Source organism: Crassostrea angulata, chromosome 3 (genome assembly GCF_025612915.1).
Source record: "Crassostrea angulata isolate pt1a10 chromosome 3, ASM2561291v2, whole genome shotgun sequence".
Taxonomy (NCBI): Eukaryota; Metazoa; Mollusca; class Bivalvia; order Ostreida; family Ostreidae; genus Magallana; species Magallana angulata.
The window spans coordinates 19,864,096-19,884,796 of NC_069113.1; the positions used below are offsets into that span (position 1 = coordinate 19,864,096).

Here is a 20,701-nt window from a genome sequence, read left to right on the forward strand (position 1 = left end):
TTTAATATTGCCACTACGGGTACGAGTGGGTTCAAATTGCGCATACAAAGATGTAATTCCAAAATGTTTAAATCTGCTTGGTTTTATTTAAGTGTCGGTAAAAAAGAAAAGAGCTTTCATGAAAAAACTTTAAAACGAATACCGAATATTCGTTTGATTGTATGTGTGTTTTTTTTTTTCATTGTAAAGAATGACTTTGCAACTCATTGCCTCAACACGAAAAGTGTCATTTGTTAATAAGAAATGGACTTATATATACATATTTTATTATTTCAAGTTCAATGGCTAATTTGTTTATGTTCAGGTCCTAAATTTCTATGATAATTTTTTATAATTTGCCATTAAAGTTTCATTAAAAAATTAAAATTCATCACTTGCTGTATCGATTTCTAGTCCCGGAAAAACAAAACCTAAATAAATTTTCCTCTGAAATACATAATTTATGATTTACATAATTTTAATCAAGTTCACTGCATGCATCCTGGAGAATTTAACTTGGCACCTGGGGGACTGGGTAAAAGCTTCACCCCACGATTCACCAAGTTATTGATCCAATGGGTGACAGTACTTGTTATCAAGGACCAAAAAGTAAAACCAACAGATATATCACAAGGGTCCTCTCGAGGGGACCTGATAAGAACTTTGGCAAGCACTCGGTAGTTGGGTACTACTACATGTAATAAGGTCCCAACTCGTCTGTTCAATTCCAATAATCCGCGATGGCAGGAACTATCTGCTTCGATCAATAACAGATATCTCACCGCTCAGTGTGTATTTAAAGCTATTTATTTCTTTTTTTTCTCTCTCTCCCTTCATGGTTCAGAGATCAATCCCGTAGAATGATAATGGACTTAATTGTCTGGGGTTGATCGCGTATATTGTGGTAAAACTTGCTTAAACTTTTGTTAGAAGAGGCGCCTCCTTTTCACTGTGTGGATTGCAATGTATCGACGGATAGGTGATATTTGACCCTCATTTTCTGTCATTTATTTTGACAGTTTATGTTTCGCTGCAATAGAAAAGGAAATAATTATAGTCGGAGCAATTAAAGTGTAACGGAGACTTTTGCGTAAAATGGAAATAATTCACAAATGTTATTTTGATGGAAACTAACTCGAAAGGTAAGACTGAAAAGGTATGTTCAAAGCTATATAAATCGAATTATCATGAATATATTTTTGTCTTATTTTATGAAATGTTTTACGTTTGATAAATTGCTTAATTGTAAATATTCATGTATACAAGTCATGTACCATGATTATACCATGGTACGAGTGATGTAATTTGAATTGAATTTAAGAGGGGGGGGGGGGAGGTCTTCGGTAATTGCGTTAGGTTGCCTAGATTTTCGATCTTATTCCTGCAAATGTTTAACGTCATAGATAAATACTTATAGTTAACTTCAAATCAAGATACTATCAATCTGGCAAACTACCTATCAATTAGAGGTTTGTCTTATCTCTTATCAATTAAAATTTCGCGATTTAATTAATAACTGATTCTGTAATACAAACAGAATCGGACGGGCACTCTTTAAAGTTTTGACAATGGTCTAGACTCATGGAGCAGTTTGACGTCTCGGGTTTCTGAACTATATGAATCAGCTAAAGTTAATTGTTTTGAAATTAATATCATTATTTCCTATTAGATTTTGAAAAAGATACAGCACTGGGAGTTAATATAATTTCACGTGATTTGATATATACGGATAAGCCCAAACTGAGATAGAAATGAAAGAACTGGAAAGTGTCCCTTTTTAATCCTGTATAAACGCTCTATTTTGTCATCAAAAGGTAGGTCTTCAATTACCGTGTTTTCTAAGTAGATTATAAGACATTCTTCGTTTAACCACCACTTTTCTTGCATGAGATATTGTACATGGTATTCAAAGCAGATAAAATCAATTATATGGCATTGTATATGCTGTAATTTACTATTTACGAATCCTCACGTAGTCTGTTTATGTACATTTGTACATATCAAGATCAAAATTAAAATATTCTCTATTAATATTAAATAAAATGATCATTTTGTTATAAAAAGACACAGAGAGCGTAAAAACTTGATTAAAAAACTTATGCTTTTAACTACCATTTCAGAGGCTATTTTGAAAGAAACCCAATATTCATCGATAATACTTATTGAAAAGCCTTAATCTCATAAAGGTGCAACTACTCACAAATTAAAATAAAATAAACCCCGAACAAACTCGACCAGAGTATACCTTTAAAAAAACGAGATAGATCGTTTTTATGAAAAGAAAAGATTAGCACAAAGACTGTTGTCGTGAGTGGAATCCATATTGGAAGTCGTATTTTTCTGGCCCTGAACTCATAGACCCGCTTTGAAGTTTCTCTATGGTTCTGAGTTGATGACATGATTATCAAATTCTCCTTTAGCGACCTAAAGTCACTCAATTTATAATTATAGACTCAAAGGAGGCGTTTTTCTATCACAGTAGCCAAGGGGAGGGGATTTTTATCCCTCAAATCGTCTTTGTTTTTTTCCTCCATTGTTTACAGGTTTAAATTAGTAAATCGTAGGTATATATACAATTTCTTTATATAAATCAATACATATTTAAAAAAAAAAAATCGGTAACTCAAGTAACTGTGAAATTGTATATATGATAATTTAAAGCCTCATGACGAATGACAACCGAGTCAAGGGCAATTAAATTGAACATAAATATTAATATAATCAATTTCCGTAAATTCTGCTAATTACATATTGATTCATCATGGATAACTCCAAACCGAAGGAAAACGTAGAGAAACTATGGATAAATGTATTTAAGAACATTCTAAACAAGGAAAGGTCGTGACAAAAAAAACCCACAAAATAATATAATTAATTAGCATTGCATCTTTTTGGGGAGTTCTAATTGCTATAGCATGAACCGCCACATCTGATATCAACAAGATCGGGTTTATTTTTTCTTCATAAAACTGTTATTGCTGCTATTAACTTGATGGAATCAATACTTTATTGACGCAGGCAAAAAAAAAGGGTGTTTATAAAGAAACAAAAAACTATCACAGAATGGTTACTTAAAAAAACAAACCTTAATGGAAACTATGTGAAATCAATTCTGGACAGAATGTTCGCGTAAATTTATTCATTGATCATTATCTAGTTCAATCTGTCATCAATTTCACGAGTGATGTACCCTTAAAAAGTGAACTCTAGCAGTTAACCCATAACTCACCCACACATAAACGGGCATTTTCGTTCCTAACTATGGAGGACAAAGTATTGTATAGCGGATTATAACTAGTAAGTTCAAATTAGCATTTGGTTGAGACTCGTTTACAATCTTATATAATTATAAAGATTCGTACGGTAGGTTTGTTCGGTTGGTTTTCGTTGTTTCATAAATGTGTTCATTCTGTTGAAAAGATCTTTCCGTTGATTGGTTCGTTCAGTTGCAATTTTGTGTTTCTCCATCGTTTTAAATTTCAAATTTTACTGCAAAGTGCGTAAACTGCATTTTGAGGAAAAAATTAAAGTTATTGGAAAGTTGCAATTTGAAATACATGTAAGTAAAATATCTCATGGTGAACCCTTAGGTTTTTTCGTTTGATAGGTTCTATCCTTTGATAGATTCTTGTAAGTTGATAATTTTCGTTGATTTGTTGGTGATATGTTCGTTCCGTAAATATATTCGTTTCGTCGATATGTCATATTGTAAATTTTGAATTTACCGGGTGACAGTAAATACAAAATTTAGTTGTGACATGTTGTAAATTTTGTATTTACCGCCACCCAGTAAATTTAAAATTTACAACGTGACAGATGGATTTGTTTAATTGTTTAATTTTTCGCTCTGCCGGTTCGTCAAGTTGATTAGTTCGTTCCGTTTATAGGCTCTTTGATAAAAAAGATTTGTTTGGGAAAGTTACTTTGATCTTATAATGTAACCCAATTATTAAAATAACCTCTATTAAAATCATATTTCAAACAATAGCGACAACTCTTTAAGTTTTAATAGAAGTTAAAACAGGTATTAAAAATGAATAAAACCCCATGAAATTGCATGCAAGGAACATTTCAGAACTAGTTGACATGAGACAAATCTACTCCCATAGAGGAAAAAATCAAATACTGGAGATTGACATAAATAAGATTTTAAAAACTTTTTAGGAAACTAATTTATTAATTAATTTTTTTTTCCAAAATGAAAATGTAACATAGATAATAATAAAAGAAACATAAATCGGTAATGGGTAACAACAGAAAAATCTTTTTTAAATTTACATTGTATATCAAAATGTGAAAGAGTTGCTAATAGTTTTGCTTTTTTTTTTACGAATATATTTAAGTAACTAATTTCAAAAGTATCTGAGGAGTCCTATAATTCGATATAATCCGACTAAGTTGTTTCTGTATGTTTAACAATCTCTTTGAGAAATAAGTGCAGCTCATTTTCTTCTCAAATAATTATTTAATGAACGATACCTATTTCTACAATGCAATTTATGTGTACTCAAAATATTTAAAGAGCCCGTCTTTCATTTTACTTTCTCTGTGTATCGGAAATTAAAACTATTGACAAAACAGTTTAATATTAAGTATTGTCGCAGAGCAAACAAAAATATCGAACCTCGTTACACCAAAGCTACTTTTTCAAACTGTATCTATTAGCATTTAGTCGGAATACAAGAATAAACGTTCGGCCCGCGCCCATTGATACAATGACAGCCATGTTATTTCCCTCGTATATATTATTAAGGATTTGACAATTGGTGGATATGTATGACAATGCTTATATAGATTTTGGATTTAGTTAGGGGACCAAGCCAGTTGTGAAGGGTTGTTTGCTTTTCGGATTTCTCTCGCTAAGTATTCCTTTGGAACAAGACATTTCACGTGTTAAGAAGTATCTATGGGTAGTCATATATAATGGTTCCGTAGTGTTTAGACAATCAATTAGTTGTTGTTGTCACTTTGAAACACGCTGACCCACGGTTTAAATGTTGTATAAATAAACAAGTAGCAACCATTTTTCTCTCCTCCACATTCTAAAAAAACATAACAACCCTTTTGCCATGGAATAGAACGCAGTTTCGAAGGATGCATTCTTTCATTTTATTAATGCACATCCTTTGTCTGTTTAATATTAACAGAAATGCACCAAAATTCACAACATCAAAGCATTGCTTTAATAAGAACTGTCAAGGTTTTTGATAACCATTCCAAGTGTTTGCTTTCACGTAACATGTGAAATGGACAATGTTAATCGGAGAGGTTCATTAAAGCCATCAATCCTGTACCCACTCTATGAACTTTCTTTGACCATGCAGGTGGTGCCCGAACTTTGTCATTCATTGATTCGAGTGACAAACGTCAAGGAGATAAGAATTTATAAGTTGAAATGAGAAATTTAGATAAATGTGTTCAACAAGGAGACCCCTTGAACCGTTACCTGTTGAGTCTACAATCCGACTGCTAATTCCGCTATCATTTTGATAGCATTGTCGAGGTTTGAAATGTTTACAGAAAGATTTATGCTGTCAGGGACTTTTGGAAAAAGAATGTTTGGTTTTGTTCAAGAATTCTTCGATTTTACGATAAGATCTTCAAAGAGAATATTTACCGAAGTCAATATGAGAGAGAGAGAGAGAGAGAGAGAGAGAGAGAGAGAGAGAGAGAGAGAGAGAGAGTTACATTGCCTGTGGTACCCATAACATGTCTTTTTGCATGTCATATTATCAAAACTTTCTCAAAATTATAAATTATGACAAATGGAATTACCGGTACATATATACGATCGAATTTTATTCTGAACATTTTACTTCTATCCTTACCCTTCCATTATTGAAATGATGTAAAAGCTATTTAATCTAGAACGTTGCATTAGTCAAGTAAACCTAAACAATAACTAGCTCATTCATCAATATCCAACTTGTAAGTGTGCATTGTCAACGGGATGCTTTTGTTCAACGATAACTAAATAGGAATCGTGTCAGTGAAAAGATTCCTTTATGCGACGCAAAATTATATATTTTGCAGAAACTGCAGCTGTTTTACATGGAGCGCTGTTGTCTTGGTATTTCTTCATTATTTATTAATGCTTCCGCATTGGCAATATTTCGATCCATTTCCTGCTGCTAATAAGGCTCCGATTTAAATTTCAAATATCTATTCTTCGAAAAAAACTTTATTCGATATGCATTAGATATTGGTTTAATGATTCCACGAATACATGTATACATTCTACGAAAAAGGAAATTCTCAAAAACAGCCGACCCCACCCCCCCCCCCACCCCCGCCCTCGACAATCTAATTTCCATTTCCACGATGTAAAAAAAAAATGCGTCAAACTGATATCTACTATTGCATTCATATCCAAATAAAAAATGATGTATCCCCTGTATGACGCGTGAAAAAATCCTTATAATCATTTAATGGATGCCGATTATCAATGGCTAAGATCAATCCAATTCTAGCTCTGTTTAAAATCTTCTCCCAATTTAGCAGGATTCATTTCAGTGAAGCCTAATGAAACCCTTTTCACTACCGACAACTCGCATTGAATAACAATTGATATACATGAAGCGAACGCCAACGATCTTTAATGATTTTTACCGACAAATCAATAACTTCTTATAAAAAATTCTGCATTTCTCATAACTTTTAATGAAAGGGCAGATTACGCAAATGGATATTTAAAAAGTACAAAAAGAGAAGAAAAGAAAATAACACCATTTGATAACTTGATTCCGCTTCATATGTCATTCTCCATGCAAAAAATGTTTTGATTTTATTGACATCTGTATATGTGAATTTTCACACCAACACAGTTTTATATAATGGTTTAAATGATTGAAGAAAAGCATTTAAAAACCCTTCCCTAGTGGGGCAATAAAAGGGCTTGGCTCTGTGCGTGATTACAGAATTTAATGTCATAAAATGCTTATATCTTGCTCTAAATTATTTTACAGGTATACAACCGTCATTGACATCTAATGAATTCAGAGTCATGTTGAGTAAAGAAGAGTTATTTTGAGGCATCCATTTAAAGGCCAAATCACAAGAGAAAAAAAGAACTTCATTTACATAAAGAAATAAATGAAGCTTTTCTGGAGATGCATGCTATCGGCACGGGGAAATGGAGACACGTAGACAGGGCCAATTAAATATATAAGATACGTCAAGTATCACACATACTAAGAGTTATGAAAACCTGCACCAATCAATGTGTGATCAGCCCTTTAAACTGCAGTGGGCCAGCACATTATGGGTGACACTGAAAACACGCCATTAACATTCATTGTCCTTGTCTGTTCTGTTGTGGGTCTTTTAAATAATCTTGTGTCAATATTTTATAAACAGAGAAAGCAATTCTCTTTGCCTAAGCTCTGGAAGTATGCCTACCTATCTATTGATTTCGGGCATGTTTTTTTAAGTGTAGGGTTGATTCTTTCAATTTCATTTAAACTTTCTGGATCGGAGCCAGTGTGTCGTGCCGCGGGGTTTCTGATCGTCTTTGGGGTTTTTGACTGTATATGCGGTCTCCTCACAGCGGGGATCATTCTATTCGGGATCTACAACCCGGGAAAATCCTCACAAATTTCTACGTTTCATAGAAATGTGTTTTTGCTCATTGTCATTCCCGAGAAATTCATATCCTTGCTTCTGTCGACCTTGCCTCTTACGCCTTTAGGAAGCAACCTCTTTTCAAAGAGTCTTGCTATCACATGCGTACGGATTCTTCAGCCCTACGAAGATGGCGGTGAATTGGGACTTGTAAACTTTGGAGTTCTTTGGGTGTCTCTTCTGGTTGCCTTCCTGACTTGTGTCATCAGCGCTGTGAAACTATGGAAAGGATTCAGCAACCGAATTCATTCCTCCACAGTCAATGTTTGGCAGTCACAATTAGTGATTGACGGCAAGAGGTTCCAGAGGCTACTGTTATGTGAGCTGATACTGTGGCTCCTTGTTTTGTTTTTGTTTAATTTTGTGACATATTACGATTCCGGAAATCTTGATTCCGCCACTTGGATTGTGTGGGTATCCTTAAGTTTGGCCACCGTTCTTCATAGTGTGTGGTCTCAGTTTGGCAATGCAATGTGGAGCATCTGCTGCTGTGGATCGAAAAGGGATGTGGAAGAACCACAACATAAACTAAAGCGACTTGAACTGATAAACGTAGAGGTAAGTTAAGATAAGTCCTTAAAAGACTCTTTTATCAAACGACTTTGTTTTGCTTTCCACGTCCATGGTAAATGATAGGAATAAGTGTCTAATATAATTTTGACATTCAATGACTAATTTCAATAGGCATAAATGAATATTAATGAATTTAGATTAACGGTAAGGTTTACCTGTATTTCGTATTTCATATTGAGAAATTAAAATTAAAAATTTTATCCGAGTAAGTCTACACAAAAAACTTTACTATTTATTCTCCTTAAAAATCTAAAAGCCAGAATAGATAATTTAACCAACTTTTGGAGAAAAAGAAAACGAAAAATCAAGTCTTATTTACCCAAACTTTCTTTACTTCAATGTTTGAAGTGTTTTAAATGTTATTTTGAATATGTTACATTGTAAGTGCTTAATGTCGACAGTATAAAACGGCCATAAAATATCAAAACAAGTTATACATGCACATGTACTTTATTACCAACATTCTGCGCCATAAATAAAAGAACAACTATTTGGGTTTCCGTTGTTAGCAACATAATGTTATGTGATGTTATTTTAGTTAATTCGGGATCAAATTAAAAACAAGGAAAGAAAGCAAAACCAGTAATCTCTAAAAAGATAATATAAATATGTTTTTATTAATAGTGAAAACAACGACAAATGTTCTTGGATGATTTTTGTTAAAACAATTTTTCACTTACACATGGAATCATGATGTTTTTCTCGCACATACACATATTGACTATATTACAAAAGTAAAATGCCAAAAATAAAAAATACCCACAAAACCTTAACAAAAAAGAAGGGAATAAATGTAATACTATTATTCGCATAGAACTGCAGAACTGTAGCAGCCATTTTAAGAAATGTGGAGGGGTATAAAACATTTGGAAAATGAAGGGTTTATTTGCACAAATACCAAAGGTACAGGATAATAAAAAGTTTGTTCAATAAAAATAATAAATTGTTTAGTCCTCTTATTTCATTATTTAAATTTGACGTTTGCAAAATTGTTTTCAGTTAATTGTACCTAGAGGCCTTCAAGTTTAACGATGTCAGAGGGTGGTTGAAATATACGCAACTATCAGATTTCTGTCAAAGATAAACAGCCCTACCACGAATCTAGTTACCTAGCAAGTTCAAACATTTTTAAATATTCGAATACACAACTAAATGTCAATAGTGAGACCCACTCACCTTCACAAAAATAATCTTTTATCTATTTAAATTGAAAAATTTTCAAAGGAAATATTGTTTGACTTAACCTCGTTCTGATAAAGAGTAGAAACATTTCGTACGTCTTTGTTGAATCTAATTTGGCGAATTCGAGCGTCAAAGATGTTTGATAATAAACAAAATCATATTCACACTTTTTTCAATCATTTAAAAGGGTATTCTCTAAAATCGCATGTCTTGGATATGTTCATTACGTACCGTTAACCATATTCAAAGAATTGCTTTATGTGGGTCTAATCTCTAAACTCTGTTTTTAAAAGACTAAAGTTCAAAATGATTGGTTATGTATAGAGGGAGAGGTTGTCATTGATATTTACCGAAACAGTTAGTATCCTTGAAATCTTTATTAAAGTATAGGTGACATATCATTAAGTCACTATGCGTGATTATGCCCCGGTCGTTATCTAAGGGTAAATCAACCCCTCTACTCTTTTTTATGAATCCCCCCTGGATGGTAACCTAATGATTATTAAGTAGTGAAGGCATATTCGAATAAGGTGGATATTTTTGACATCTTTTTGGGTAGGGCGATTTGGATTTTGCTATCGAAATGAAATCCAAAAAAGTTGGAACGGGATAAAGGTGTGGGTTGGGCTAGAATTTGGGTTAGTTTAAATATCCCAATATGCAGATTGGGATAAGGTGAATTTAATAAACTGTCTTATTAAATGTTGTAAAGAAAAATTTAACAATTTTTTGTTACCTTGAAGACTTTGTAACTTGATTTTGTGAAGTAAAGTGTTGTCTTAGGGGAACCAAAACATAGTTACAAGTTTTCTATAGAATGAATGAAATATCTTCAATGCTATAAAAGCGTTTTTAAAAGACTGAGTCTAATTAAAGTCATATTTTTTATTTTTAGTAGACTGTTTATGACTTAAATAGCTTCTTGGAAGTTACTGAGACAATAATATGGAATAAAAAAAAAATATTATCTGCTTTTGATAGGGACGAATCCTTCGAATTGAGTTCTAATTTAGTAACACGAAAGGGGGGGGGGTGTTAATGGATTTGAGATGATTTTCATATCTCCTCATCAGCGTTTTGTTACAGTTTTTAGAATTTATTTAAGTCCTAACTTTTTGTATGTAAATTTTAATCCCATAAAAGTGTGAGAGAGGTTCGACTTTAAACATTATACTTTTCAAACCTTTCAAAATGTCATGAAAGAGAAATGATAGAGATGTTTTCGTATAATGAAAGGCCTTTAGATATATCCAGAATAGTTTTTAAACTTAATGCAAATGTTATCAAAGATCATTTTCAAAATAAGGTCTCTGTAAATTATTAAGAAAGGAGAAATGAAATGAAAGACCTAATTTGGTGAAAGTTCATTTAGATGATGTCGATCTTTAAAATTTATACACTGCCAAAAGTCAATTTTTATATCAAAAAGTGTGCATTATAATGCATTTCAAATATTTAATGGATATTAAGTCAACAATAAAAAACCATTATTCATTCGATATCTCAACTTAACATAAAGCCAAAATCATTTATTATCCTGAATTGATAAAAATTTCAATGTCATGTATTGCTTTAACTCTTTTTTCACCGATATTATCCCTTTAAACCTTTGGATTTGGCAAAAGGAGACCCCATTAGATTAGATACCAATTTATCACGGAAACTCCTGTAAAGAAAACCAACATTTCAACAGAATATATGAAGAGCCAAGATTTAGGCATAATTTTGCAAGTTAATGGCTATCCATTGCTTGAAAAGTGAAATTAATATACATTATCAATTAAAGTGGATTTCAATGATTTGATTTTGTCTCAATACATCTCAAAAGAGACTATTGATCTGAACGTTTTCAAAATATCATCTGAATTTTTATGTATAACTAGATGCGTACTTTTTAACCACTATTTAGAACTCCAGAAAGAACCATTAAAACCCAATTGTATTTTGAATGTATTTTTCAAAACTTTGTTAGCTCTGTTTACATTCAATTTAGTAATTTAATACCTTCATTTTGTCCTTTTTGGTTATTGATACCATTTAGATAATGCATACATATATGTTCATTTACCTTACCTTCTAGAACATATATACATTTTATTTTAACCCATCCCCCATCTCTCTTTGGAAAGGAGAAACCAGTTAGTGTTATGTTTACCAGGGGTTTTCACAAAATATTGAAATAAATCAATGCATTGAATAAATATTAGCTAGCAATTTATCTCCACCGCTCCGCACTATAACAAGAAAACAATGATAAAACCTAAAAGGCATATAATTGGAAATAAAACACAGAAAAAGTAGACCTGATTCCGTTACAGTTAAATCGGAGCTGTAAGGAGAGTTTATAATTTGTCTTTATGCCCAGAAACAGTCAAGTGGGCCGCTGAAATCGGTTTGTAAACTTCTGTCACGCACAGCACTTCTCAAGTAGCTGGTACCAAAAAAACCAAACAGTGTTCTTGAATACATCTCTAGAAAAAGGCTGTGTTTCAGTAAATGTTTGATGATTTTTTGTTTTCTGAATCGATCGGTCGTAAAGAATCAAGTTGGCCTTCCTTCTTGACAAGCTAGAGGAGATATGCAATGATTTTTGTACTTTAACTCAAATTACACGAATAAATGCATTTTACTACCCCAAAACAGGCAATTAAAGTGTCAATATACAATACCTGATAAATTTATTTAGAAAGGTAAATATTAATACGTAAGTCGATAACTGCAGTTTATTACTTGCATCATCACGACACTTTATTAAAACCACCGCAATTATTACAACTATCTTGCACGCAGGTCGTTTCTATGGTTAAGAATAAACGTTTATATTAAGAAGTTAAAGACAGGGCAAAATATACCATTAACAGCCAACAATTTTTAAAGATGTTTAAATGCAAAATTATAATTCATTAAATAAAGGAAACAAATATGAAAATCACGATATTTTAAAATACATTTTGCAGGAAGCCGGAAAGCTACGATTGAAGGCAACATGGAGTGTATCCAGGGGAACTGTCAGACGGGGTCTTATGAAGGTTTATGGTTCAAACAACGTCAAAGCTTGGGCACAGGAAATTGTTGTACTGGGCATGCTCAGGAAGGCGCAGCATCCGAGCCTTCTGCAATGTCTGTGGACCAGCAGCTCCAACCCTTACTACGAAACGATGACGTTGATCACAGGGGAGATAATAACTAGTGACTCAAGGTACACGACTTTACAGTTTGCAAAATGGCCGCCAACATGCATTGAAACATGTGACGTAATTTACAAGCTAAGAACCGTTAATGACTTTCATTATAAATTTTACAAATCAGTATGTATATGCCGTATTTCATAATTCCTAGCAAAGTATTACATAAGTAGTAGCAGTCCTTTTACCAAAATCCATTCACTAGCATTCAAAGTATTGATTTTTGAACGTCATTTAAAGTGGTCGATTCGTTATGCAATACAAACATTTCTTACAAGAATTGTCTAAATTTACTTTAACAGAGGCTATAGCTTATTACGCTACTTTTAATTGATCGAAATGTGATCAAAATTACCTTTTATTGTTGATTACGTTTGTCAAACTTTATTGCATAATTCTGCTTGAATATTGTGAAAAAATGATGAGGCTTTTAGACAATGGTTGTTAAAACTCGATGAATTAATGATGTGAAACGATAATATTTACAGAAATAAAGGAATTCCTTATTGTTAAAATGTCAAGCACCAAAAAAAAAATGCATACCATGCAAAATTATAATTTTACACAAGTTTTTCGTATATCTGATATTAAATGTGTCTGTGACTTACAAAAATGCAATTCATAGAATAAAGAACATATGTTATGCAATAATATCATTTTTTTTTCTAAATCAATTTTATTTGTATTATAACATTGGGACTTCTGTTCACTTTTACAGATATATACATGTTGTTCACATTGTCTTGTTTGGTCTTTTGCATGCGTCGTTGTTTTTCTAGAAATCTTTAATGGAATATTCATTTTTTTTTTGAAGTTTTTTTACTTCTTAAATTTGATTTTATTATAATTCAGGATTATTTGTCTGGAGCTGACAAATAATGGAAGCCTGGAAGAACTATTTCAGAAAGACGTTTCACTTCCGGAAACGTGTCAAAGGATGGTCGTTCATGATATTGCAGAGGGACTTTTCTATCTTCATAGCCAAAATATTCTCCATAACAACCTCAGTTCTTCCTGCATCTACCTCAAAGGATCCCTTCCGGTAAATTGAAATATTTTATTTACATGTATACTACATATCCTGATTCGAGATTGAAAAACAAAATCTTGTATTACGTAGACAAACTAGGTTTTGTTTCTATTTGATTTCATTTGATTTGAACATTTTTTTTATTTTAGTCTTCGTTAGACATTTACAATTCAGCAAAAGAAATAATTAAGGTTACTTCACACAAATCTAGTGTACATGGAATTATTTTAATAGTTGAGTGAATGAAATATATACATGTACGTATATGCTTTAGATACAATTAATATTTAAAAAGCTCGGCTAAATTATATTACAAAGGTTTTCTTACATTATTATAGAGCTTTCGCAATTTTACTCGATTGCATGAAATGCATGATGGTATTGATTTTCATAGGCATGCATGTATTCATTTAACATTTTGACCTTCACTAGGAAAAAGAGTACAACAGGCCAATTTATAGGGTAGGAGGTTCATGCAGAGAATTTCCATTCTTGTCTTTCCAATAAGCATATATATACCAAATATGTAGCATTATACTAACAAATTTACGTTTATTTATGGTGCTTATTTATATATTCTCCAATTGCTACGATATTAAATTCCAAAAAAACCTGGTTTGCAAAAGCTGTAGATTTTTTTTTACGTTTTATTTATTACCTTTCCAACTATAATGCGGGTAAAATCTTGTTGCTATCGATCTTCAACATAATCATCCTTAAGTAATACCTGTTCTCCTTTACATTTCTTTTTTATTTTACTTTGCTTAATGACCAATTATGTTTCACTGTTGAAAAAAAAATTTGATATTTGTGGTATGTAAAGTTTAGCATTTTGCTGATAAATATAATATACAATGAAATTTGATTTATTCGTTTCAGAATATGGTTATGAGGGCAGCTATTGGTGATTTTGAGCATACACAAATTTACGGATCAATGCAGCAGACAGAGACAGCTGTGTGCAGCAAACGACAGTTCTTCTTACCAGACATCAGATCGTTTGCATTGGTTGCACTGGAAATTGTGACAAAATCATGTGAGCGACGCTTCCTAAGCATGCAATATGAATGGGACTATGATCAAGATCCAAACGATCTCATCAAAAGAAATGGAAATTTTGTTGTGATGCCCAGTATACTCCCTGAGACCCATCATTCGGATTTTGGTCTCATGAATGACCCGTCTGATGATTCAGATATAGATCACTACGTGAGAAGGCAACCAGCCAATGGTATACGGTCACCATATGAAATGATCGAAGAAGTAAGACGACGCAGTAGAAGTATGTCGCCAGGAAGTCGCCCAATGTCAGCGCAATCACGGCGCAGCACAAGGTCAAAAACAGTATCTCCAGATCGACAGAGAATGATACATAGATCTCCCTCAGCGCAGTCTGCAACTACTCTCTTTAATGGAAGAAGTGGAACTCCTGAACCAGATGACATATTACAACAACAAACGTCTGCTCGTTCTGAAGTAACTGAGGTGTTTCACAAAAGAAGCACGATTCAAGAAAGTGCTCAGGGAAGGACTGAATCCCCCATGGAAAAGAAAAAGGGAAAGGGTAAAAAATCTCATTCCAGAACTCTTGAAGGACAGGCATTTGAAATCAAAGGCAAAAATAAAGATATCAAGAAATCTAACAGCAAACGCCTTTTATCTAAACCGGTCTCTATATTGAAAAACTTAACTGGCTCTGAAACAACTGTATCTGCATTTAAATCTAATGATAAAGAAGATTCATCTGCTGGTGAAATATCAGAGGAAGAAACGGAAGAAATAGAAATTCCATTTGATAGATACAAATTGAATAAAAAAATGAGACAAGATTCAAAGAATTCAATTCAATCTTTCCAGTCCGAAAACTCGTTACATCGAACAGTGTCACAAAAAAGTGATCAGTGGAGCATTCGTAGCGACATGGAGTATCGTCCACATGGTTTGAAAAATACAGTGTCTGCTGATTCAAGAGCCTCGCTTTGGTCAAATTTACCCCTTCCTTTGGAATCTATTGATATTGAAAGAGACGACTTAGATCATATTATTGATTGTCTTCCGGGAATGGCAGATTCTCTGGATTCTCCAAGGAATAGACCTAAACTAAGTGAGATAATGAATGCTCGAGACAGGATAGGTTCAAGACCAAAAGCATACTGGCAATATGATGGACCAGGACCTCAGCGCTTTGAACTTGTTGATTATTATGACGAGTTGCAAGGTGTGTTCGTTAAAAAGTTACAACCAGTTCGTTCTCTTCACAGAACATCATCTGGTTCACAAATCGTGTCTCTCCCCGTGCATCGAACTTTTTCAGGGACTCAGGTCTTACATCGAACAAATTCGGGTCTTCAGGAAATAATGGAAGCAACTGAAGCCACGGACGAGGAAGAATCGTACTCAAACAGCAAATCTCATCAACTGGTGCGGGATAAAAAGACGAATAAAATTAAAGTTCAGTCTATCCAAGAACCACAGGAAACAAAAGCGATGAATCAGGACAAAAAATCTACGAAGAAAAAAGAACGATCCAAATCGATTAAAAAGCACCCAGCACCACCACCTCCATCCGAAAAGGAAATTTGCCAAAACATGGAAGATAAAGAAGATAACGAACATAAACGATCAAAAGCCAGAAACGCACTTAAAAGAGCTCTCAGTGGAAAATCGAGAGATTTTAGTTTTCAAAGAACAAACAGTAAGAATGAAAAGTTGGATGTAAAATTTGCAAATGTTAAAAAACTAAGCATACAAACACATACAGAAAATAAAGAAAATGTGCAAAGAATTGAAAATAATTTCGAAGTTATCGAAACAAACCAGCCAAATGTTAAGGAAAAAGAAGACGCACATTTCAAACGACATTATATTCAGGCTCCGAAAAAGGACAGTGTAGAAAAAAGGTTCATTACTGATAAACAGTTAAAAACAAACCTGAATAGATTCTCAAGTTTCAGCAGTACAGACAGCTTCAGTAGCAGGGGCTCAATAAGAGGTCGACACGCAGATGTTTCGCTTACAAGTGGCGAATTAACCTCTCTGTCTTCCCAAGCTGATGCTGATACCGATGACTTTGCGACAGATGTCGATGCACCTGCCAAGGAAGTGTATATGAAAAAGGTAATTCAAAGCAGATTAAGGAAAAATGTCGACAGTGGGTTTGACAGTGAGAGCAGCGAAATATCTTCGCATGGTCCCCAAAGCAATTATCTTTCTGATGATTCAGCTTTTCATGAAACCAAGGCTAGAAGGTCAAATCCCAGAAAACAAGATATTGTAGTGACGGATATTAAAAGCTCTTCGAGTCAATACAGTAAACAATCAATACCTATGTCCGAAAAAACATTTTGTCTAACTGGGATAAATTCAAGGATTGTTGAAACTGTGACCGATTCACCAGATCTTGAGATCGAGTGTCTTCCTGAAGATGATGTAGAACTAGTTGAAGGGAAAGAAGAATTTCGCCCAACATCAAGTCTTTCCCGAATCATTGAAGTTTCTTCAGCATCTCCAGACCAAACTAAGGAAATGGACTTTGACAATGAAATTGAAAGAGTAAGTTCCCCCCGTGTTGATAAAATGTCAGGTGGTGAGATATTTAACCCATCTTGTTCAAGTCGTCCTAAAACACCAAGTAGTAATCGTCCCAAAACACCAGGAATATCTAAAGAGATGAGAGGTCCAAATGTGATGGCAAGCAGTCACACTGCCGATGCCGCAAGACGGTATAGGGAACTTGTTAAGAAAGGAGTTCCACTCCGAGTTTCAGAAGTGGCCGTGAACGAAAACCCAAATAGATCAAGCTGTCTGTTGAATGAAGAAGACAGTGAAACGCAACATTTACAGCCAGAAGACGAGAAATTGTTCATAAATTTAGATTCACAAGGATTTTTCCAAACTGAAAGAGATAAAAAACTAATTCCTGGTCGGACCTACGGTTCTCTCAATAGGAAATCAAGAATTGATCAAGGAAAGAAAAATAAATTAGATGGTCAACAGACTACGTTGGGTTTGGACGACATTGTTAGAGAAAGTCCTGTTTGTTCAAACCATTCTCCTGTACATAAATCTCCAAATGGTAGCCATCTATCTCCTAATTACGCTCCTAACAATGGTATTCTTGACGATTCCTTTACACATGTATCTGAGAACGAAGTTGCTATGTTTAATCAGCCACAAAGCGAGGACTCTGAGACATCTAGTACTCACAATGTAACTTTGAGTAATTCAAATCAAGTTTCACCAAATCATAATCCCCAAAACCCATCTGCTTTAATGGTAGATGCCGAATTGTACATAGATCGCCTTTACTCTAAAAAACAAACACCAGAACATAATCAGCCCCACCCTCCGATTTTGGATCCCGATTTTGATTCTCCTCTTCTTGAAAATGGAAAACCTACGCAAACTGATCAACAATTTGATATTCAACCGGTCCACGACCACGGAAGAGAGGAAGAAAGAATCATAATAAACGTGCCTTTGAAAGAAGGAGTATCGGACAAACATGTAACGAATTGCCAAAAACTGACTTCAGCCCTTCACCTTGTGTCTTTTAATGATTTGTTACCTGCAACACATGAAGGATTTAACATGATGAAAATCAAGCTTAAACAAGCTGGCCAACTTGGTGAAGTAGGAAGCCAGGTATGACATTTTTGCTCATTAAACATAAGAACCAACACATTTTTTAAAAGAGAGGGCTTGCTTTATTTAACAATAAAACATTGTCCTTCTGACTCTCTTGTAATAAAGTATCTAGGGTCTGTTCGGACAATGTAAATAACTTGGGGGGGAAAGTAACGCAAGATATGTAGGCCTATGATTTCGAAAAAGCTGAACTGATTTTAAAAATAAATTTTATCCAATTTGAAGATATCTTATACACTGAAATTGCTTTCTACACAAGTATCTACCTTTGTATTATGCCATGCGAATTGAGTTTGTTTTAACTATAGACCATTCAATTGAGCTGAGCAATTTCCGGATAATATATAAACCCTCATCATTGATTTTTAAAGATTTTTGTTAAGAATGTTTTACTTTGAAAGTTTTGTTATTTGTTAACAAGATGTTGCTCAAATTTAATCTGATGCATGGCTTCTGTTCTTTTTCAGCTACTGGATATCGTAAACAAATGTTGGCTGAGTGAAACCCCGCCCACTTCTTTTGACCTCGTTATGCAATTGATGGATCCTGTAAAGGAAACAGAACTTTAAAGCTGCAGAAATATTACGCATTTATTAATTGCATCACATTCGTGCCAAATTAATATATATATCGCGGAATTCCAATTTCAGTTCATGTCATTGAAATATCATGCAAAATCTTGTTACGTTATTTGATAAAACTATTTTCTCGAAGTCTTCTTATTCAATGCGCATGCACAATTAACCTAATAAAAAGTAAATATTACTTAACAATTAAATTTAGATGCGCATGGTTGGTAACACAGATACGTATTTTTCAATGTGTGAGAAAAAATGTAATTTTCTTTGAAAAATTTTGCACTTGTCTTCCAAATAGTTTTTACGAAAAAATTCTATTTCTATACCGGTATGCGCTGTATTGTTAAAAAATCTCTTGCTATTTAATTATGCAATTATTATATGTACATCTAACTTCAATTTTTAGGATAAATATCGAAGTGTGTAATGAGAAGAAAAAAATCATTTAAAATAAATAAAGAGCAAACAATTGACCGGATAGCAATAGAGACTCGGAATGACTTATCTTACAAAAAAATTAATAATAGAAGTACATACATGTAAACCATTAAAAACTCCATTGTATTGTTTTTAACTTGATTTTTTTAATGCATCAATGATTTAGCAACTTTATTTTCCATAATACTATTCATTTAAAAACGATAAGGAGATAATAGTTGTTCCGTACTCCAAACTTGATATTTGCATTTACCATTAAGTGAGCATATTTCGTTGAAATTTTAGTGTAATTCTTGTGCTTTATCATTTTTGTCATGCATTATATCATTTTGGTGCTTTACGTTTCAATTGTTGGAACATTAAGATATATACTTATTTGTTTTCTTTATGAATTAGATGATTTTGTTTTAATATCAAGAGAACATATTTTTACATAATTCATCAAAAAATATGTTTTAGCATAGAAAAGGGCACATATATAAGCTTTATTTTCTTTTGCTATTTTTTTAAATTTTGGATCACTTATAATGTGATTTTGATGCAACCTTCATATTATACGTACATCTACATTTTTACTAACATTTTCTGAAACCATAGACTTGTTTATTTTTTTGTATCGATGCCATTTTAAAACTGTGATAGTATATTTATATTTGTTATCTATGCAATAAAACTATTAAATATACAAATCAAGTACTTTTCTCTTCGTCTTATGTAAACAATAAAATCTTTGTTGTTTTATTTGGGCATTAAGGTAGCTAGTATTGCAAAATAAAACTCTTTCTGTATCGATTGCGATCGAGCTTGGTGAGTGATAACTGATGTTTGATGCAAAGGTACAATAGGACTTGCACAATATGTCATATTTTAATTTTTTTACCCTCATATATTGGAACACTAATCTTACTTGAGCGTAAATAGGAGTCACAATTAAAATTTCAATACGTAAATGCCTTTTGATTAAATGTAAATTCAGTTAAATTGTTTCTGCAGGGCGTCTTTATGAAGCTACACAAGAAGTTTGAAATCAAATTGCCGTAACGAAAAAAGTCTGTCTGGAAAACGAAGAGGGGACAGAATGAATGACAAAGCGCGATAATGACCCACGTATCATCGAAAGGGGACTAATAACTTGATTATCAATATTTTTGATTAACTCCTTACAGGGAATGAGCAGCCAATTATTTTTTTTACAATAAAAAGAATACTATATAACAACCATTTGAAAATCTTAGGTCAGTCCGTGCAAGTTCATGGAGTTAGTGCTCTAGACGTAGCACTAATTGTTTCGATCATTACGAAATAATCCGCGCAATGTAAATGTTAAAAGTATAAAGCACAACACAATTGAACAATATCAATTTGTTATACACAGTTAAAAGAGTGCGTAACTTAACATAAAATAATTTATTTATGGTAGATATATATTAATTATGTCTTTGTTTTTTTTTATAGTTACTTGAAACAAT

General features: G+C 33.1%; 1 protein-coding gene across 3 annotated transcripts; it reads left to right on the top strand.

The window, feature by feature from the left end:
• Positions 1-455: 455 nt before the first annotated feature.
• Positions 456-19,921, top strand: LOC128176458 (uncharacterized). 3 transcript variants are annotated; one of them, XM_052842823.1, is made up of 7 exons: positions 456-1,121; positions 6,945-8,157; positions 12,312-12,553; positions 13,392-13,581; positions 14,002-14,031; positions 14,449-18,213; positions 18,684-19,921. In XM_052842823.1, the coding sequence occupies exons 2-7, from the start codon at positions 7,240-7,242 to the stop codon at positions 18,783-18,785; spliced, it is 5,247 nt and encodes a 1,748-aa protein (XP_052698783.1). In that variant the 5' UTR covers positions 456-1,121; positions 6,945-7,239; the 3' UTR covers positions 18,786-19,921. The 3 variants fall into 3 exon arrangements, with proteins under 3 accessions (XP_052698783.1, XP_052698785.1, XP_052698784.1); XM_052842824.1 differs by lacking the exon at positions 456-1,121 and adding an exon at positions 1,654-1,793; XM_052842825.1 differs by lacking the exon at positions 14,002-14,031 and having other exon boundaries at positions 458-1,121.
• The last annotated feature ends 780 nt before the right edge of the window (positions 19,922-20,701 follow it).